This window comes from Anabrus simplex, chromosome 3, assembly GCF_040414725.1.
Source record: "Anabrus simplex isolate iqAnaSimp1 chromosome 3, ASM4041472v1, whole genome shotgun sequence".
NCBI lineage: Eukaryota > Metazoa > Arthropoda > Insecta > Orthoptera > Tettigoniidae > Anabrus > Anabrus simplex.
In genome coordinates, this window is record NC_090267.1 from 102135680 (window position 1) to 102158760 (window position 23081).

At 38.7% G+C, this 23081-nt stretch overlaps 1 protein-coding gene across 5 annotated transcripts in view; it reads right to left on the reverse strand.

Annotated features, from left to right (window-relative positions):
* The window catches only part of Oscillin (glucosamine-6-phosphate isomerase Oscillin), a 229630-nt gene that overhangs the window by 65074 nt on the left and 141475 nt on the right, over window positions 1-23081 (reverse strand). Inside the window, exon 6 of one of the 5 annotated variants that reach the window (XM_068226590.1) lies at window positions 13152-13314. The exons of 2 other annotated variants lie outside the window; for them this stretch is intronic. In XM_068226590.1, coding sequence (XP_068082691.1) covers window positions 13222-13314 — 93 coding nt within the window. In that variant the 3' untranslated portion in view covers window positions 13152-13221. Of the gene's footprint in view, window positions 1-13151; window positions 13315-23081 lie in introns of those variants that run through there. 2 more of the 5 variants (XM_068226589.1, XM_068226588.1) reach the window with 2 other exon arrangements.

Sequence of the window (23081 nt, forward strand, 5' to 3'; positions counted from 1 at the left end):
ATTGCTCTGAAGATCCTGGTTGCAGGTTCTACATGCACACAACCTAATATCCCCAAAATGACATATTATGTCATTTAGTTGTCTTAAGATTTACAAAATGTTACTATATTCATTTTATTAGACCTATGGTTACGACAAGAGACCATAACATTGTTTTAATTAACGCCACATTTCAAAACAAATTGTTGTTGCTTTAGATAATTTACATAAGTTGTTTTGTAATGTTGACAGCAAGTATAGTTACTTAATCAAGTTTACACAATAAGGCATATAATCAGAATAATACTCTGAAAATTTAAAAAATGCTATGGACTGTAATTCATGAAGTATAATACAGAGTTTATTACAGTAGCTAATTTCCTGTAGTCCTGAAAATAAAAGTTAATATACAATTGGTCTTTAAACCCACAATTCATTAAGGCAATCAGTGAAGTACATTAAAAAATTCACAATGCATAGAGTGTCCCCAAAGTACTTTTCCATGCAACGGTTTGGTGCTGATTCAATAAAATTATCCTGTAGTCTGAGAAGGTCAATTTAACCTTGCAGGAAGTCACTCGTGTATATTTTAAAAGATACAACTTGCTGCTTGCTGGGCAAAATATCTTCTGGGAGTTGTTCTTGTTCTCCAACAGTGATATTGCAAACGGATAGAAAATTTTAATAACCTGGATTTCATTTCAAGACTGCATGGAGTTTGTTACCCGGAGGCCCCAGGTTTGATTCCCGGCCAGGCCAGGGATTTTTACCTGGACCTGAGGGCTGGTTCGAGGTCCACTCAGCCTACGTGATTAGAATTGAGAAGCTATCTGACAGTGAGATAGCGGCCCCGGTCTAGGAAGCCAAGAATAATGGCCGAAAGGATTCGTCGTGCTGACCACACGACACCTCGTAATCTGCAAGCCTTCGGGCTCAGCAGCGGTCGCTTGGTAGGCCAAGGCCCTTCAAGGGCTGTAGTGCCATGGGGTTTGGTTTGGATTTTTATGAAGTTTTTTTTACAAACTCTGAGCCGATTTGTCCTGCCATGGAACTGCTATGTTTCAATATAACATTCTCCACAATTTTCTTGGATTATTGCGTGGAAGGCAAACTGGTCACTAGTTTTGTAATGTTCTCTGCATTCCAAGTAAAACTGCTCTGAATGTATGCTGTATTGCCAACTACACTTTGTTTTACTGAAAGAACTTTGAGAATCCCGCACTGATACTGTCAACTTGGGTGGAAATCAATCCACAACTTAATTAAGAGCTTCAAAGTGTAGACACTAACAGCTTGAAGCCAAGTGCCCCTTTGTGTTAAGATAGGCTCATATAGCAATGCTATGTGCGGTAGATGTTCATTATAATATTGTTACGTGCCAGCCCTGTCGTGGCCCCTTTCCGTACTTCTTGGAAGGGACTTGTGAGTTAGCCAACTGGTGAACTCCCAGTCGGCCTGGAGGGCATGGCTAGCATTTCCGTGTATTGTTCTCAATGACTGGCTTACCTGTGAGGTTCTTGGAGATTCAACGAGAATGTTCTGCTTCTAGCCACCTCACGATTATTCTGGTTCACATCACCCGAGCTATAAAAATGGAGGCCAGCGACGGACAGTCAGTCAGTCAGTGTTGGGGTCCGTGATGAGGTCGGTGTGAGACTCAGTGTATTTTCTGGGCTGAGAGTGACAGAGGTGCTGGCTGTCACTAGTGTCCCACCGAGGTCTGAACGACGAGCTGTTGGTATCGGAGTGTCCAGAGAGCGGCTGGACTGAAGATGCGTGCGGAACACAAGAGTGTGTACTACCTGAGAGTACTGTGTGTTTGTATAGTTCTGTGAACTGAGGATCACTGTGAGTCAGCGAGGGAAGCTGTTATCTGAGTGCGAGGGTAATTGGACCTGTTGCGGGTATCGTCCTGCCGTTGAATACTGATAAGCTATTTAGTTGTTCACTGTATGTGAGTGTGTGAATTACTGGACTGTCTCTGGAGTAAAACCAAGGAAGTCATTTTTTGTTGTGTACCCCTGTGTTCAAATCCAGTGGTCTACATGCTGTATGAAGTGAATTGACTTGGGGAACTGAAAGTGAGGGTTAGCCGTCCCCAGGTAACACTTAAAGGCCAGATCACCTGCTGTGCCACAAGGAAGAAAGACTTGTAAATAGATAGCAATTAGTGAGTGTGGCCATTCATGGTTGATTAGAATTGTGTATGTGTGCATTTATCGAGTCATCCTGAAATAGATTAGAGTAATGAAACAGACGCTGTTTTATTCGTAACAAGACTGAATTCCCATTAAGGCTTTTAAAAATACTTTTTTATTGTTTATGCTATTGGATTATTTGCATTCACAAAATTTGTTGTGAAAATCTACATCTTAAGATTTACAAAAATGTTACCATATTCTTTAGTGACCTGTAATGTGTGTGCTAAAGAAATGTACACTTCTGGGATAAAAAAATCAATGTTTTAATGGCTTTCAACGTATGATGATAACTGTATAGTCTCAGCTACCATATGCAGGCATTTTGATTTGAAGTCATGTAGGTTGCTTACAGTTCAATTCTGATGTTCCAGTGTTCTCTACCAAAAGGAAAAGTCAAATGAATCTCTGCTGTGCAATTTATGGCTGAGTTTCAATTAATTTTGTTGGGCAAAATCTAAATAGAGATCTTTTACATGCCGACATCATATGGCAGGGAGTGTCGAATGGACTTTCTTCCACCCTTCATAAATCTCACTACCTCTGCTGTGTGTGAAGCTGGGATCTGTAGGCTGATACACTACAACTGATCCACAGAAGGAGCTCTTCAACTTCTGGGCTGCAGCATCTGAATACAAAACAAACACTTTAAAAGCCTAGATGCCTTCAGGCCACAAAACTTTCAATCTGTCGCTAACATATCGCACATTTTTGCATAGTTTGTTTGTTTCAGGATTCTGGAACAGATTAGGTGTGGCTTAGAGGTGATTTCTGGATAGTTTCCCAACAATACAGTTAGATATGTAGTAGTGTCCTAAGGCATCTGTCGTTTCATCAACTGCGATCCACATGTAGGAGTTCAGAATATTACTTCGAGATGATCCCAGTATAACATGGTAACACTCATCAAGATAATCCTTTCAAAAAGCAGGTTCATCTGGGAGTGGCCTATTGCAAGTTTTTCAAGAAATGAACGATATTCTGGCACCTGAAGTTTGTTCCACGAAATGTTTGCAGATGTCATTGCTTGGCACATATCTTTAAAAAACTTACTTTTTGAACCAGACTTTCCATTTTGATTAAGAGTATTTGTTTAGAAGACACAAGATGTTTAGTGTTTGTGTGCAACAAGCTGTGAAGAATATTGTTCATGGAATAACCTACAGTATACCCATACCTGGTATATTACCACTTTCCAACCCCATTATAAAGCATTTGTCAAAAGGTGACCATGGTATTATTTTTTTACGCAAAGCTAGATGCAACTGAAGCCATGTTTTTATTTTTTACCAAGTCCACTTCACATTTCGGACTAAAGAAGACACCACTGATGTATACTTGTCAGCAGTCACAACTTAAGTGATCAGTTGAGGTGTGAAGATGCAACCTTGGAAGTCAATATGCCATTTTCAACACATTATATAGCATGCAAATGCAATTTGTCTGTGCTACATTCTTTGCTATCTCTTGTTTCTAAAGATTTCCCAGAAAAATATCTTTGTATCACGCACATAATGGAATACAGTATTTACTTACCTGACACTGACGAAACCCCTTTGCTAATAGCCTGCTTTCAATTTGTAATGACCAGAGAACTGGATCTTCCCAGATTCTGAGAAAGGGTTAGTGCTAATGTACAGAGTTGAGGCACTCAGAGTGACTGTATTTTACAAAGGGTTGGTATTCCCAATTTTAAAATAACTTTTCTGTTATGCCATCTTTAGCATCTGAAATATTTTTCATACTGAAAGGAAATTCACCCTTAATTTTGTTTTGTTTACAATTTGCTTTCCATCGCACCAAAACATACAGATAGGTCTTATGGTGACAATGGTATAGGATTAGGCCTTAATTAGCCCTTAACTTTACTAGTAATTGGAGAATAAACTGAACAGAAACAAAAGTTTCAAAATTTTGAATGACTGCCTAATACGTACAATAATGTTACAATCTTTACATAATATGTAAAGTTTGTAATATTACAAAAATATGTAAAATGAAACCCAACTATAACCATATTAGAACCAAAAATCGTCGATGTTTTTCATTTTCAGTAGTCTACAAAAGGAACAGAATATGTAATCAAATCATCCGAAGCCTCTGTGGCTCAGGCGGCAGCATGCCGGCCTCACACCGCTTGATACCGTAGTTCAAATCCCGGTCACTCCACGTGAGATTTGTGCTGGACAAAGCGGAGGTGGGACAGGTTTTTCTCCGGGTACTCTGGTTTTCTCTGTCATATTTCATTCCAGCAACACTCTCCATTAACATTTCATTTCATCTATCAGTCATTTATCATTGCCCCAGAGGAGTGCGACAGGTTTCACAGCCAGCACATTTCCTATCCTCGCCGCTAGATAGGGGCTTCATTCATTCCATCACTGACGGGGTCAAATGACTGGAAACAGGCTGTGGATTTTCATTCAATATGTAATCAAGTCATCTATTTTTCTACATAGTCCGTACTAACATTGGATCATTTGTCCCACCGCTTTATGAGATTGAAGAAACTATGTTGGTAAAAGTTCGAGTCCTGGGTATGAACAATTGTCTGTATGTTGGTTTTAATACTGTAATTGAAACAGAACCATTCTAGTGGCCTCTTCAAAATAGGGAAGAAGTTGAAGCCGTTGGGCACAAGGTTGAGACTGTACGGGACAATATACTAAATCTTTACTGCTGTCATGCAGGGTCACTCAGTGTTGTGTAGAAGGATGACTCCTGCTGTGAGAAGACAAGGTCTTTTCTGTCAAATGGCATATTTTAGTCATGTCAATGTCACGCAGTAACATTCGGCACTGATGGATCATCCTCTTCCCTCACTCCTCTCTCCAAACAATCCAAGGCACTTGCCTACTTCTTTCAGATGGGGGATGTCATATTATATATGCTTCCATGTTTTAGAGGTGGCATTGGACTCAAGTGTGAAATGATGGACCCAGCTCTCATCTCCAGTCATAGTTTGGAATAAAAACACATTTCCCACAATCTTGTAGTACCAGACATGCTGCAGGCTTGTTCCTATTCTTTACAACTTACAACTTTGTAACATACTATGAATGCTGCATTGAGAGCATGTGAATGATATTTAGTTTGGACTGAAAAGCAGATGAGCAAAGTATAGTTTTAATGATGTCTCTGTTGGAATAACACACAAATTGATCAGTGGAAATCAGAGGGAATTAGGCTGAAAAGGGGGGCCTGAGTGTATTTTCTCTTGTCAGAAAGGCCCTGAAAAAATGTTTGAAAACTAGTGTGGGCTAGTGATGCACCAACCATGATGACTATGGTACTGCAGGCTGTCATGGATGATTTTGTGGTCTGACACGATTGATACCAACGTCAGTGGAAAGGCGATCCAATATCACATGCCTGCCTTGCTGAATCACCTCATTAACTTGTCTGGCACTATTCCATTGCCCTGCCTATCAAACTGCATTGTACCTGCACTGGGCAGCACTATCTCACAGGCCTGTCTTTAAACACAGCACTGTGCCTGCATAATGAAGGCTGTACGTCCCACAACAAACAAGGAAGGTGCCTGTGTGAACACAACACATTGACCACTAATCTGTTCTATGTGTTCTCCAGAAATAAAATGGGGAAAGTTATTTTCTAACTACCCTATATATATTCATCACACATGTAACAATCCTATCTCTAGTCTTTCAAGGTGTTCTGTTTTTTATGAACATGAGTGTAGTATGAACTGTGACCATTGTTGAACAACAGTGAACAGAAATCAATGAAGCCACAGAAATCCTCGTTATGTAATGTTATTTAAATTTTGTCTTATCATTTTGGGTAAACAAAAGAAACATTCAAAGAACTGAAGAGTTTATGCAAATCAATTGTATGTAGCTTTCTTATTCCGGAAAACCTCAAGAAAAAGACTTGAAAAATCAATGGTGTGTAATATTTAAAAATTATTAATATTTAGGCCTGTGAAGAAATGGACTATGAAGAAGATTTATGTTCAAAGAGATCTGGGTATTGAAATTTCCTGTTTTAAATTGTATATTATTCTGAAAATTATATAAAGGGATGTGGATTTTTATACATAACTTGTGAGGCAGGGTGTGCCACGTGTAAGTGGCCCTTTCTTGTCGTTTTGTAACATTCGCTAATATGCGGATTCAGCAGAGAGGATTATTCTAGAAGATCTTGTCATTGGCTAAAATAAAAGTGTTTCTTATTGGCCAAAATATTAGGATTTTTCATTGGTGAATGTGGCAATATGGAGTGTTGTTATTGATTATTTCTAATCGCACAATTTCCTGTTTTTGGCTCCTCGCGTGTGCAAGTTATTTTTCCGCGTCTTTGAATTCGGATCACGGCAGTGGGCGGACATGTCTTGCGTTCGTCCCGCATGGGGTCTCCACTCTCTCGGTAAGCGCCCGGTTATTGCCTTATATTAATTTAAATGTACTCCTGTATTTCGGACCTTTCACACTTAATGTAACTTCCGTAATTATGTAGAATTTTATTTTGTGTGCCGGAGTTTCCTCTAGATTTCCATATTTACGGTACCAAAATAGAGTAGTGAATTAATTTTTTGATTCTTTTGAGGATGCCTCCTTTCATTCTGTAAACTTAAATGTGAAACCCCGCCAAATATGAACAATGCTCTTCAGGATGCTGTCAGTGCAGCCCGAGATGAGGTGGCAAGAGACAACAATGCGTATGCTTCTGCCCTCATCGATTCCATGGCCACACGTCTGGAAGAGGTTGTGCACAATTGTGTTTGGTGGTCCTCTTACTGAGAGAACAAACCAACAGCCCTTTTCAAGGCCACAAATAAGCCCAGTCACTGTCATGAATGGCATGAAAAAACAAAGTAAGTTACATGACTCACCATGTAAGTCAATGTAGGAATAAATATAAACATTAAAATATTTTACCCAACCCAGACTTGACACCAGAGGTGAGCAGCAAACTCACAATTTAGCACACATGGCTACCACCTTGGTTGGGCCTGCATGTCTGGAGGCACTTCACAAAACTATAACACAACTGCCAGAAAAATATAGTGCATAGTTCATGACATTACTAATCTGGCAAGTGGATGGATACTTTATGTCCCAGGCTGAGAGATGTTAACAAGCCATGGCCATATAAGGATAAGGAAATAGAACGTAACTTGGCAAGGCCATGTTGCATGTCCTAACATCAAACCTGTACATGTTGCAAACAACCATACCTTTCAGGGGATGCTCACTTTCTGTGTCTGCAAATGTACATTTCCACAAAAACCAGGGATATTATTGGAGCATGAAAAGAGGAAAGTTGCCAACAAGAGGGTCGGCCTGGTGTGACGTCAAGGATCGCGTGATGCAGTCCACCCTGGGCAGTAGGGAGGAGAGGAATTACAGTCATGTACTTATAAGGCCATTATTCTTGAGGGAACCATGTAATGTGGGATGGAAGCAAGTACCAAAGTACTTTTATTAAACATGGCAAAAAGTAACACAATATAAGAGTATTTTAAACTTTCCAAGTAAGTTCAAAACTTTTCCACATTTATTATGACACTTAACACAGAATTTTTATATAACTGTTTTTACACGTCATCCATAAAGTGCTTAATTACGTATGTCATTCACAGAGATACTGAAAAAACGAGAAGGTTTCAACAGCTGAAAATTGGTACCAGTTATAGATATCTACTGTATGTCTTCTTTACAAGAAAAATACAATGAACCTCTTACGACCATGACATTTATACTTTTTACAAGAAAAATACAATGAACCTCTCACGAGCATGACGTTTATACTTTTTACAAGAAAAATACAATGAACCTCTCACGAGCATGACGTTTATACTTTTTAAAAGAAAAATTAGTTTCTGTCAGCGAACTTATTGTCTCATCGCCATGATGACGTAAGTACACAGCTATATCTATCAGCATGAGTTGGAACTATGAATATCCTGACTTCTATTGCGTTCCAACTGGTACCAGATATGTTATAAGATTAATGCAATGTTGACCATCATACTGTTTAGTGAAAAATGCTATCTTTCAGTAAAATAAATGAATAATATTTTCCATTCTGGTGTTTAAAAACACATTACCTTCATCGATAAGCACCAACGCAAGCAGTCTGTCTGTGGCCGTGGTTGGTAAGGTGTTAAATTTATGGTCTGACACTGTGGTTATCCGGTTCGAATCCCATTGGTTGAACAAAATGTTACCATCAGAATGTTAGCTGGAAAGGTAAGGGAGGTGGTGGCATACAATTTCTAATCACTAGATTTTGTGCCAAAAGCCTGGATTAAATTCCAGACCTCTACGCAGTGCTCTATACATATAAAATGCTGAATTCTGTCTGTCATTCAAAGTGATATTGAGCAAACGAGAAGGTTTCAACACCTGAAATTGGTGCCATGTTGGGTCTACTTTACAAGAAAAGTACAATGAACCTCTCACGACCACAACTTTGTATTTTTTAAAAGAAAAATATGTTTATATCAGTAAAGTTATTGTCTCATCACCATGAAAACGTTGTTACAGAGCTATATCTATCAGCATGTCGAATTGAGTCAGGCTTCTGTTGCCTTCCACAGATATTTGGAGAAAACAATAACAATGACCATCATACTTGAACTGTTTAATGAAAAATACTCTCTTTCAGTGAACTGAATGGATAATTTTCTTCCATTCTGGAGTATGAAAACACAGTATCTCTATCTATAAGCAGACTGTTTGGTGGACGTGGTCGTTAAAGCATGAAGTTACTGTCGGTAGGAGAGGTGGTGTTATACAATTTCTAATCACTAGATTGCGTGCCAAAAGCCTGGATTAAATTCCAAACCTGTACGCAGAGCTCATATGGAGTAAGGGCATTCGTCCATCGGATGGAGACATAACTCAGCAGACCTCTTGGTGCTATTCGACAGGAGTAGGCTCTGTGCCAGCACCAGGCTTCACCCTCTCCCTACCTACTATCATATATCACATCATTCATTTCAATTCTCGATCGTCAAAGGCTGTATGAATTTCATGTATTAAAGCAATTGTTTTTAAATGCAACGCACCAAAACTCCACGAAGAAGACAAAAAGAATAATCAAAGGCAAAAGTTGTAAAGGTAAAATATGCAGTTACAGAGACAAACAATTGAAGCTAAAACAATAAATCACTTTTTGCTAGAAATGTGATCTTGCTTGATGCAGGCATTAGACAGTGCCTGGCAGTAATTCTTCACTGTTACAGAACAGGTGTTATCCAGTCAAGTTTTAAATATTGTACTTTATTGCCCAAGAAACAAGTTAACATCATCAACTGATAGGATCTGTTAGCCCACGAGTGGTCGCACGTGAGACTTTCTCTCACATTAAACTTCATTTAAAATAAATATCTTCTATAATTTTGCGGGGCGTAAGAGTGAAACAAATTAAGGAAATGAGACGTAAAGACTGCGTTATACAGTTTAGATTTTTAAAAAAATTATCCGTATATTACAGAAACAAATTACTCCTTAACGGAAATTAGTCATTAGTTCAGTCACATGTAAGTAAGTAATATTCACAAGAGTGCCGGGCTGAATGGCTCTGACGGTCAAGGCTCTGGCTCTGTGAGCCCAAGTTGGCAGTTCGATCCTGGCTCAGTCCGGTGGTATTCGAAGGTGCTCAGACACGTCAGACGTAGCTTTACGGCATATAAAAGAACTCTTGTGTGACAAAATTTCGGCACCTCGTTATCTGCGAAAACCGTAAAATGTAGTTATTGGGACATAAAACCAATAACACTTATTAATATAGAACTTTCTGACAGTTGCAATACAAAAGCAAGAATAAAGAACAATAGGTCTTTTCTCTAACATTTGAGTTAGCTGGAGTTTGTAACAGCAGTCATTTCCCAAGATTTTTCCTCGACTCATAATTTTGAAGACTCGTTTATCAGTAATTGCGAATGGAGAACATTACGCGCATGACTGAAGTAAAATACTAACGCCTACAACAGGAGAAAATTTCCCCCTCGACTTTAACATAACACCAACGTCACTGGTCACGCGATGAGAGAACCTCTCACACAGGGTGCACAAACTCGTACGGATCTTTGTTCTGACTACAGGCGGGGAAGCTTACCCTTCAAATGTGAATCGCCTTATTCACGACAGTTATAAACTCAGCTAGAAGAGGGAACAGTCACCTACCTTTCATCGTTGAGAAGTAAACTCACAATACAAAATAATGTGAGAGAATATCTCATATAGAGACCACTCTCAGGTTAATGAAGTTAATAAAGGTGGTTTGTGCAATGGGATGAGGTAGAATTTACAGAAACTAGACAAAAATGTCATTCATGCAGAAATTCAGATGGACTCAGCTTCAGGAAGAAAGTATTTTAAACCACGGATAGATTTGGAACCTGTGAATCCGGGTATACCATTCATTCTTAAATGGAGGCAATCTCCTCTAAATTTAGCCATCTTTGTCACAATGAATAAGTCACCAGCATAAACATTAAAGTTGGGATAAATCTCCCCACTCCAATGTTTTGGACAGTTGTATGTAGCTTTCCCAAGAGTATGCAGATCCATAGATGTCAGAGTACAACTCTGAGCTACAGCTGCACTCAATATGGTTTGTAAGGAAATACTACAATACCTGGTTTGATTCCATTAGAATGCAGCATAAAACCTGGAATGTGTAACTTTTATTCATAAGATATATTAACCCTTTGACCGCCAACGTCTGATTGATCGGACGTTCGAGGTTCAGTCTAAAAACGCCAACGTTATTTATTCCAAGTTATTTATTCGTTTTAATAATGTATAATACATGTTTTGGACTAAGTTTGGATTAAATAAGACTATATACAACAAGTTTAGTTGAGGAACATATTGCCAAGTGGCTTGGTGGGCAAGCAGCAATTCAGCTCCCACGGGCGGGTAACGACCCCCTTACCATTTTACCAAAAAAAGGAACGTAACTGTTCCGTATTCAGAAAGAGTAGTACTAGTCAAGGTGGTAAATGGAATAAAGACCAGATACATTTGTAGACAGTGTAAGAGGAGTGTACACCCTTTGAGCCTCTCTAAGCACATTTGGTAGAGCACGTCATAAACATGTGTAAATATTAGTAAATAATTTCTTATATCATATTTTTAAGGCAAAAAGTGAATTTTTGAGCGTTACGTATGTGTAAAATATACATTAGTAGTAATTTTTTTACTTAAAACGAACCAGGAACTGCAGCATTTGCATATAATGTAAGATTAGAAAATTTCACGTTAATGTAATAATAATAATAATAAAAATTGTAACTATAATATTGTACATAAGGCTCTATCATTTTATATATAGCATAGGAAACACCACCTCTCTAAAATAATGCAGCTTTTGATAGTAAAAATATTTTTTTCTTACTGGTTTTTGATCATGAAATAATTTTTTTTTCAAAGAAAGGAAATATTTATTTGAATTATCACTTCATAAAATAAAAGTTTTAAAAATAAAGGTGCATTAATTTACATCAATAAAATGTCCGAAGCATTACCTTCGAAACAAAAAAAATGCCCATCCAATTTACATGAATTGAACATAAGTTATTACGAATAATTTACTGCAAGGTAAAAAGTGCTCATTAGGCCTTGGCGGTATAGGACATGGACACCACGTATGAGGCTGGCGGTCAAAGAGTTAATAGTCCATTTAGAATTTCCAATTACTTTATAGATAGTAATTTCGACTGTTGAAGACATTGCCTGCTTCCTACAACAAGTCAATGCTTGATCCCTATCTACTCCTTTGTTTACATGGCCTGCCTGCTTCCTCCAGCAAGTTGGTGCTTGTTCTACATCAGACATTAGAGATTTACTTCTTTGCCTGAGGTCCTAAGTCAACTTAAAGACATTACATTATGACAAGAAGATCATAACCATTATTTTTGTTATTATATGTATTTTAATGTTGTAATTATTCCTGCAACATTCTCTTTGTCTAGTAAACATATGTTTTAGTTATCACATACTCTGTTTAATTTTTATTTGGCTGAAGATGGCCACTGGGTGGCTGAAACTAGTCCCAAGACTGATGTAATATTATTTACATGATATATTGTATTGTACTGTCAATTTATTTCTTATATATTGAAGACAGGCTTGTGTAACTAGTTATATTAATACTTTCTTAGAAATAAAATGAAAAATGCATTATTTGATAGAATCTGATGATGTTCTTTTAAGAACAAAACATGTGATTCTGACATTAATCAAATGTTTTCCTTGTCAGGTTTATTCTGTTATTAATTAATAATGTTTTCTTTTCCAGGTATTTTCTAATATTTATTAATCTCTGATTAGTTTCGACAGACTGGAAAACTTAAAGGTTATATATTAACATAGAAAAGAGGTATTTTTGAACCTTTACAAAGCATGTCTTAAAACAACGTACCTTTGTCTTCAAGCAAGCATATTTTAGAAATAAACTGAGGCTATTTTTGTTTGCAATAAGTTCAATGCATAGCGAGGAAAAGTTACATGAACCTTTTTTTAAAATAAGCCACAACTGTTTCCAATGGTACCATATCAAGTAATAGAGTAATTTAAGAAAAGAGAAAAGAAAGCACAAAACAGGTTTTCTACTCAAATTTACAAAATCATGCTCCTTTACTGATCTTATTTTCACCAGTTAGAGTTCAGAAGAACTAAGGTCTATTTAGCCATGCAATAGTATACTTTCCCTTCACCAGCCTGTATAAAAGGGAACACACCACAACAATCACAAACAAGTGACAATATCATACAACCAAATAAAGATTAGTCTGTTATAAAGCTCTCAGGTGGTCCCAATGCGTATGGAGACCAAAATTATAACACAGTTTTATCATCATATTTAAAATGTTATAATTTATTTGCCTATTACCTCACTTGCATGTCACAGTTCACAATATAAAGACATCGAGATTATTCTATTTAAAAATAGAACAAGCAGTCACTGATTACAAATAAGCAATGTCAAAATGTAAAGCAAAGCCAATTTGGAAAATTAACATTTAGAAGAAATAATGAAAAATACTTTTTTTTAAATCTCATTTGAATTAGATGTCCACATCATTTTCTTGTGAAAACTTCCAGTTTGTACCAGGTATAGGGGGATCAATTTCATGCATTGTGACAGCAGCCTCCTGTTGCTAAATGTATAAGGAAACAGATCAAACTGATTGCCATCACTTCTCATAAAGAAAGATTAGAGGAACAGTAAGATTAACATGAAAGGGTAATAAATTCTTGTCCGTCCTTTGTCCCTTACATCCAACCCTTTCCAGTCAGAAGTGAAATAGTAAAATCATAATCCTTCAGTGCAATAAATTAATGAGACAGAAACTGAAGCTCACTTCCCAAGAAAGGAGATTTTTCACTGCAATCATTGTTCCTCTTAACCTTCTCAGTTATCTAATTTTTCAAATTAAATACAAGTGAAACATTACTCAGAAAGAAATGTTGCACTAGGCCTATGTATACTGTATCTTAAGATCACTCATCAATATATATATATAGACACATTCAACAATATCTTATTATCTTATCTACTGCACTGCTATGGCACCATACTTGTCTCCTGTATGTACTTTTAAGCACCTTACAGACATGAGAAAACAATGACAGGAGTATGTCTTTTGGTTCCAAACAGTAGTTTACTTACAAGGTCATTATTCTTGAGGGAACCATGTAATGTGAGATGGAGTAAGTATCAAAGTACTTTTATGGCAAAAAGTAACACAGCATAAGAGAATTTTAAACTCTCCAAAAATATATTCTACAATAAGTATACAATATACGAGTTACTGACAAATGTACCTTGTACAGTGGAACCTTGGATTGCGAGCATAATTCGTTCTGGCAACATGCTTGTAATCCAAAGCGCTCGTATATCAAAGCAAGTTTTCCCATAAGAAACAATTGAAACGCGAATGATTCATCCACATTTAAAAAAAATGTATTCGCATACCATTTCTAAAACAAAATATAATGTAAAACAAATTAAGGTGCACTTTTCCTTCCAATAGAATCATTGTTGGTGTGAGGGAGATGAGATATGACATCAGAAGAGTTACTATGTAGCACGAATTTCACGAACAGAATCACTGCTATCTGTTGGCTCACTGGAATTGTTTCCTTTTCCTGCAACTTAAACGGGGAACCTGTCCAATGACTGTTGCTTTTGCCTCTTTTTGAGGATTTCACGAAAATGTGACATTGCATTGTCATTGAAATGATTCATCTCTCGGATGGCTACAGCCTTATTCGGGTGGTGTTTTTCTACAAAATATTGCACCATTTCCCACATTTTACACTTCTCCTGAATCTCAGTTGAAGTGAGAGATTGCATTGACTTTTCCTCCTCCTCTTCCCCGGTCGAGATCTCTATAACCTCCTCCTGTTGTTCGCGATGCAGGTCCATTAGTTCGTTGGTGGTCAGTTCCTGGCTATGTTCATCCACCAGCTCTTGAACGTCCACATCATTCACCTCCAGCCCCATAGTCTTCCCTAAGGACACAATTTCATCGACAATCGGCAGCTCGTTGTCACCAACAATCTCCTTAAAGTCACGTCCAAGAACACAGTCAGGCCACAGCTTTCCCCAAGCGGAAGCGAGAATTCTCGTGGCGAGTCCATCCCAGGCTTTAGCGATGATCTTCAGGCAGTTCACGATGGGGAAATGATTTCTCTCAAACTCTCGGAGGGTAAGGTTTGTTTCTTCGGTCACTTCGAAGCATCACTCAAATAGTGCTTTGGTGTATAGCTTCTTGAAGTTCGAAATGACTTGCTGAGCCTGGAGTAGTAGAGTAGTGTTGGGAGGAAGGAACTTAACCTTAACAAACTTGAATTCCTTCATTAAGTCGTCCTCAAGCCCTCAAGGCCTGGAGGACGAGCAGGAGCATTGACCATAACCAGCAAGACTTTGAGTGGCAGATTATTTACTGAGAGGTATTTCTTCACTACAGGACCAAAGACCTTGTTCATCCATTCAACAAACGAACAGGGGAGGGGAAAACGTAGGCATACGTGATGCTCGTATTGCGGAACCTCACTCGCTTATCAAGTTACAATTTATTTAAAATGTTTGCTCGTCTTGCAAAACACTCGTATACCAAGTTACTTGCATTCCGAGGTTTCACTGTATTAATAACCTGCTGTTTATTAGAAAATTAAGATAATGAAAGATAACAAGAAAGACCAGCAAACAAAGAAAATTGGGAGAACGATCAAGCAGAGATGATGAATTTCAAATTAATTTGCTTCATGAAAATATTTTCCAGACCTCCTTCTTAAACAAGTACATGTTGAAGTAATTTTATTACGAGATGCTCACAATAATAAGAACTTAATGATCAGCATTTTCACTGCATCTGGGTGTGGGACATACGTTTAGCTCATAGATAATATTTTGAGAATGACAATACCTATGAATTATGATACTGTAACGTAAAGACACCATGAACTTACTACGCTGTCGTAGCAGGGAGAGAGTTGATACTTCAACATGGCATATCCCATGTTGCAGATGGGGGGGTCCTAACCAGCTGCCGGCATACTTGAGCAAAATAAAATAGCTCTCGCAGACCAAACACACAATACCTCTACGGTTAACTCCATACAAGATTGACCACCTTTGAAAGTCAAACACGGAAGAAAATCTTTTAAGGAAAAATCCACCGTCTGGCAATAGCCAAGGAAGATTGCACTCGAATATGGTGGGCAGTCACTTGAAAGATAACATAGATGAATCGGAGCATCTGAAAATATTCAAGACTGACAGAAGATCAAAATGTAGACTCAAGACAGGACAGATAAATAACATAGCAACACACAATATAAATTCCATCATACAACCATGGAAACTTAAAATATTGACAGACGAAATGGACTGCAAAGGAATTCTAATAACCGGAGTTCAAGAAATGAGAAACACTGATCTGGATGGAATCACACAGATATAGATTTTACAAGGTAATACCATGAAAAAGAGTAATGAGTTAATGTTCACAATTCGGAACGGGGCAGGTGGTTAATCTCAAAATAATTGAGTCCACAACAGAATTCAAAGCACCTTTTTTTTTTTTTTTTTTACTTTACGTCGCACCGACACAGATAGGTCTTATGGCGACAAGGTGAGAGGAAAGGCCAAGGAATGGGAAGGAAGTGGCCGTGGCCTTAATGAAGGTACAGCCCCAGCATTCGCCTGGTGTGAAAATGGGAAACCATGGAAAACGATCATCAGGGCTGCCGACAGTGGGGTTCGAACCCACTATCTCCCGGATGCAAGCTCACAGCTGCGCGCTCCTAACCGCTTGACCAACTCACCCGGTAATTCAAAGCACAATCACCCAAGCTCTAAACACTAACGTTAAAAGCTGCAAATAAAATATACACAATGATAAATGCCCACGCCCCAACTAATGATAAAAAGAAGAAGACAGAGGAAAATTTTAATTGGAGATGTAATATCCAGTTAGGAAGGGAAAAGACATATAGAGAGATAATAGAGAAGTGGCCAGCACAAAGAACAAACAGCAATGGCATAAGACTGGTGGAATTCTGCACAAACCGTAATATGACCTCAAAGTCAACATGCTTCAAGAAAAGACCAAATGAGTTCAAAAATTTGGAAACAATAATAATTATAAAATTAATGTTGTAATGGTCCGCCTTTTCAATACTATAATGTGCAATATTTTTGAAATTATATTACTAAACTAAGGACTAGTTTTGGCCTTGGCTGCCATCATCAGAATTTAGAGCTTAATTTATTTCTCAAATTTTACACAGAATTCATACCAGATTCTTAATGTCAATAAAGTGTTTGTACATTTGTTTTTATGTCAATTGTGTGTTTGTACATTTGTTTAGTTATTAGATGTATTACATTAAGGCTCATGATGGCCAGCCAAGGCCAAAACTAGTCCCTAGTTTAGTAATGTAATTAAAAAATATTGCATATTCATCATCATTATCATCATCATCATCATCTGCAGTTTCCAGCTGTTGGCCGGGTCTGCTTGGAACATAAGCCTCTCCACCTCCTCTTGTCTTCCCGCCACTTCTCCCTAGTCACTCTTGCCCAGTCCTCACCTCTTCGCTGTACACACTCTTCCACTCCTTTTATCCACCTGTCTCTTGGTCTTCCTCTTGGCCGTTTACCTGTTATCCCCATTTCGTGCATCCTCCTCTGTATCCTTTCCTCTGTCATTCTCTTCATGTGTCCATACCATCTAAGTATAGATGCCTCTATCCTATTTTGTAGTGGCTCTTCTTTTACTATATCTCGAACCTTCTCATTTCTCATCCAATCTTGTCACTCCTATCCTGCTTCTCAGAAATTTCATTAACTTGCCTGTATGCTATTCATGGCTCTCTGCCTCATTACCCAAGTCTCAGCTGCGTCTGTCAGAATGGGTATATAGTACATCCTGTATATCACCCTTTTGCTTCTCTGAGGGACATCCTTGCTCCAAATCAGGCTTCTGACACTTTTCAGGAATGCTCCTGCTTGTCTTGCACGCCTGATTATTTCCTTATCATTTCTTCCACTTTCCTCTGTGATACTTCCCAAGTACTTGAAAGTCTCTACCTTCCTAAGCTGTTCCCTTCCAAGCAATATCCCTCTCGTAGGTCTCTCCTTCTTTCTAGTTGTGATCACTATCTCGCTCTTTTGGGCATTAAATTTCATTCCATATTGTTCCACCTCATCTACCCAAGCATCTAACTGTTCTGGGATATCCTCTTCCTTTTCTCCCCAGACTAACAGGTCATCTGCAAACATCATCACTTTCATTTTTCCTTCTCCAATTTTCCTTGCCACTTTTGTCATTATCTCGTCCATTGTTACTATGAAGAGCAAAGGTGACAGACCACTTCCTTGCTTTAATCCACCTTTTTGCTCAAACCAGCCTGTTCTCTCTCCTATTTTCACACAACTGACACTCCCATTGTACATCTCCATCACTCTTTCTACGGTCTGTTCCTCAACACCTTTCCTCTGTAAGGCTTCCCATACCTTGTTTCTACACAAACTCCATGAAGGCCATCACAAGATCCTTACCCTATTCGTAATGATGCTCTTGTAGCTGTCTTACTGCGAATATAAGGTCTACTGTAAACCTTCCTGACCTGACGCCATACTGTTCTTCTCTCAATTTTTCTTCCACCCTCTTTCTGATTCTATTCTCCAGAATCTTCTCAAACAACTTTGCACAGTGGCATATCAATGTGACTCCTATTTAATTCTTAAACTCTTTTCTATTCCCCTTCTTGAAAATGGGTATGAATACCCCCTTCTTCCAATCTTCAGGGGTCTTCCAATACAGATCAAAACCATGAAGTTTATATCCTATAACAACCAGACTGGAAAAAAGGAGAACGGCAACTCTATCATATTTATATGGATAAGAATTACCACAGGGAAATCTACAATGTAAAAGTCATGAGAGGGAAAGATACCAGATCAGATCATTACATACATCTTCATTATAGACAGTTATGCATTTCAGTGTTCAGTCTGCAAGCCTCTGTGAATTTACTAACCAATGCCACAATCCTCTGTTTGTAACTAGTTCTGTGGCCTCGTTTAGTTCTATACCTCTTACCTTTAAATCGTTAGAAACGGTGTCTAACCATCATTGTCTTGGTCTCCCTCTACTTCTCTTGTCCTTCATAACAGTGTCCATTATTCTCCTAGGTAACCTATCCTCCTCCATTTGCCTCATATGACCCCACCACTGAAGCTGGTTTATGCGTACAGCTTCATCCATCGAGTTCATTCCTAAATTAGCCTTTATCTCCTCATTCCAAGTACCCTCCCACCATTGTTCCCACCTGTTTGTACCAGCAATCATTCTCGCTATTGTCATGTATCTTTTTTCTAACTTGTGAATAAAATATCCTGAGTCCACCCAGCTTTCACTCCCGTAAAGCAAAGTTGGTCTGAAAACAGACTGATGTAAAGATAGTTTCGTCTGAGAGCTGACTTCCTTCTTACAGAAGACTGTTGATCGCAACTGTGAGCTCACTGCATTAGCTTTACTACACCTTGATTCAATCTCACTTACTATATTACTATCCTGGGAGAACACACAACCTAAATACTTGAAACTATCTACCTGTTACAGTTTTGTATCATCAATCTCACATTCAATTCTCTTTGATTTCATACCTACTGACATCACTTAAGTCTTGGAAAGGCTAAGGCCGCGTGCACACCGAGCGCGCTTCGCGTAGTGTGTCGCGTGTAGCGTGAAATGCTATGCATAGCGCAAGGCGTGCTTGCTGTTCACACCGAAAACTCTACGCCGCGCTCTCAGCTTAGTTTGGCGCGAGGGGTTTTTTTTTGCTAGGGGCTTTACGTCGCACCGACACAGATAGGTCTTATGGCGACGATGGGATAGGAAAGGCCTAGGAGTTGGAAGGAAGCGGCCGTGGCCTTAATTAAGGTACAGCCCCAGCATTTGCCTGGTGTGAAAATGGGAAACCACGGAAAACCATTTTCAGGGCTGCCGATAGTGGGATTCGAACCTACTATCTCCCAGATGCAAGCTCACAGCCGCGTGCCTCTACACGCACGGCCAACTCGCCCGGTACGCGAGGTGTTTTAGGGTCGTCACAAACTAATGCCGTTATCCAAGTAGGCCTACACTAGAAATAGTTTACTGATGGATAACAGTTACCTAAAATTAAAAAATTAGAAAGAAAAATCGAAATGGATTCATTAATTTAATGAAGAACGAATTACTTTCGGAGAATTCCATCGTTTGTACAGAGATGCAAGACTTTATCGCGATAAATTTTATGATTACTTAAGAATGACAAAAAATACATTTGGCCTTCCAAACCCTACAACTGAAATGTGGCGACAAGTAGCAGAGAAGTGTTTGGAGAAATTCAATTTTCCCATTGTCCAGGAGCACCGTGCAGCAAACACGTCGAAATTAAATTTCCGGCTACATCACGCTGTTTATATAATAATTATAAATAGTATTTTACAATACTGTTACAATTAGCATACACAATTTATCATCGTAACAAAAGTGAAGTAAATGTGCGACAAATATTATATTTACTTCCAAGCCCACTCCTAGCCTGCAGAGTGATATTCTTCATGTTACCACCCTCCATTTTCAAATTATAGATTCTATGCACTTTGTCACAAAGTGTCCGGCTACATGGCTAAATGGTTACCGTACTGACCTTTGGTCACAGGAGTCCCGGGTTCGATTCCCGGCAGAGTCGGGAATTGTAATCATAATTAGTAAATTCCATTGGCACGGGGGCTGGGTGTATGTGTATATTCATAATCATTTCATCCTCATCGCGACGCAGGCCACCTACGGGAGTCAATTCAAAAGACCTGCACCTGGCAAGCCGAACTTCTCCTCGGACACTTCCGACACTAAAATCCATACGCAATTTCATCCTGTCACAATGTTAAGCCCAGTAAAGTGTGACAGTAGAAGTAATATTACTGTACATGTTTACTGTAGGAATGCGATAAAACTGTTGGAGATAAGTAAGTCCACTTATTTTCCAAAACAGTTACATTTTTTGTGTCTTGGGTTCCATATTTCTTTTCTTTGAAACACTGCATGAATAATTTCTTCTTCCATAGCTTCAGAACAAGCTAGGTAACGCTAAGCAATTAACCAACACTGCGCGTTGTCTGGCACTTCGCTTAGCTGTAAGGTAGGCGTTCAGCGCAGCAGAGCGCGGGCTGTGTGAACACCTGGCTTAGAAACAAAGCACTGGTTATGCTTAGCGTGACGCTTAGCATTGAGCAACACGCGACACACTATGCGAAGCGCGCTCGGTGTGCACGCGGCCTAATTTTCATACCATGCTCATTGCACATATTTAAGAGTGCCTGAGTTCACCCAACTTTCACTCTCATAAAGCCAAGTTGGTCTGAAAACAGACCAATGTAAAGAGAGTTTCCTCCGAGTGCTGACTTCCTTCTTACTGAGTACTGTTGACTGTAACTGCGAGCTTACTAGCTTTCAGAACAATCTACCATTTAAGACCAAGTCATCATCATAGGCCAGACTGCTTACTGCATTATCACCTAAATGAACCCCTCCCTGCCACTTAATACCTTTCAGCAGATGATCCATGTAAACTATGAACAACAAAGGTGAAAGATTACAGCCATGTCTAATCCCTGTAAGTGCCCTGAACCAAGAACTCATTGTACCAACAATTCTCACTGCAGCTCAATTGTCAACATATATGCCTTTGACTGATTTTAATAATCTACCCTTAATCCCGTAGTCCCACAGTACAGCAAACATCTTTTTCTTCTGTACTCTTGTCATAAGCCTTCTCTAGATCTATGAAACAAACATAACTGTCCATTACTTACAAGTAATATATGACATGTTAAACTGCCTATTCCTCTTGTAGCATTTTTCAATTACCTGGTGCATACTGAAAATCTGATCCTGACAGCCCCTCTGTGGTCTGAAATCACACTGGTTTTCATCCATTTTACCCTTAATCACTAATTCTCCCCCCTTCCAACATGCCAGTGATCACCTTGCCTGGTATACTGATCAGTGAGATAACCCAATAGTTGTTGCAATCCTTCCTGTTCCCTTGTTTATAGATAGGTACAATTACTGCTTTTGTCCAATCAAAAAGTACCTTACTAACACTCCACGCTAATCTTTTTACTCTATGAAGCCACTTCATCCCTGGCTTCCCACTATATTTCACCATTTCAGATCTAATTTCATCTATTCCTGCTGCTTTATGACAAAGGAGCTTATTTACCTTCCTTTCCACTTCATCAAGTGTAATATCGCCAACATCATTGTCCTCCCCATGAGCTTGGTTACAGGCAACGTCACCAGGAAGATTTGCTTTTATATTGAAAAAATTTCCAAAATATTCCTTCCGCCTGTCCTGTGATTCCCTGAGATCTATTACGAGTTCACCTGATTTACCCAGAACACTATTCATTTCCTTTTTCTCTCCCTTCCTGATTCTTTATTACTGTCCAAAAAGGTTTCCCTGCTGCCTGACTTAGCCTTTCCAGGTTATTACCAAAATCTTCCCTCAAATTCTTCAACAACTACTACTATTTTGTTTCACTTTGCTTCTTTCATTTAAGTACAATTCCCAGTCTGCATTAGTTCTTGTTTGGAGCCATTTCTGATATACTTTCTTTTTACGTTAACAAGCTGCTCTCACTTCATCATTCCACCAAGATGTTTGCATTTCCCCATTTTTACACATAGTTGTTCCTAGCATACCCTTGCTGTTTCTACTACAGCATCCCCTCTTTCTATATCCTGAACCTGCTTCCTGTCCACTGTTTGCAACTTTTCACTAATCATATCCATGTACTTCTAACTTTCTCGTCCTGGAGATTTTCTATCCTTATTTGTCTGCAGACAGATTTCACTTTCACGATCCTTGGCCTAGAGATACTTAGTTACCTACAGATCAGATAGTGGTTTGTATAATAAAAAAATCCCCAGAAAACCCACACATTCTTAATAGATTTCCTGAATTCAAAGTCAGTTAAGATATAGTCTATTATGGATCTGGTGCCCCTACCCTCCAATGTGTAGAGGCGAACAGCCTTATGCTTGAAGAATGTATTTGTAACTACTAATCCCATACTAACACAGAAGTCCAGCAAATGTTTTACATTCCTATTAGCTTCATATCTTCCCCACATTTACCAATCACACTTTCATATCCTTCAGTCCTTTTTTCAACGCTCGCATTGAAATCACCCATTAGCACTAACCTATCCAAGATGTTGACCCTGACTATGATGTCACTCAATGCTTCATAAAACTTGTCAACTTTATTCTGCACCCTCACATGGTAAATACACTGAGACAATTCTCGTTCTAATTCCTCCAACTGTCAAATCTACCCACATAATTCTCTCATTTAT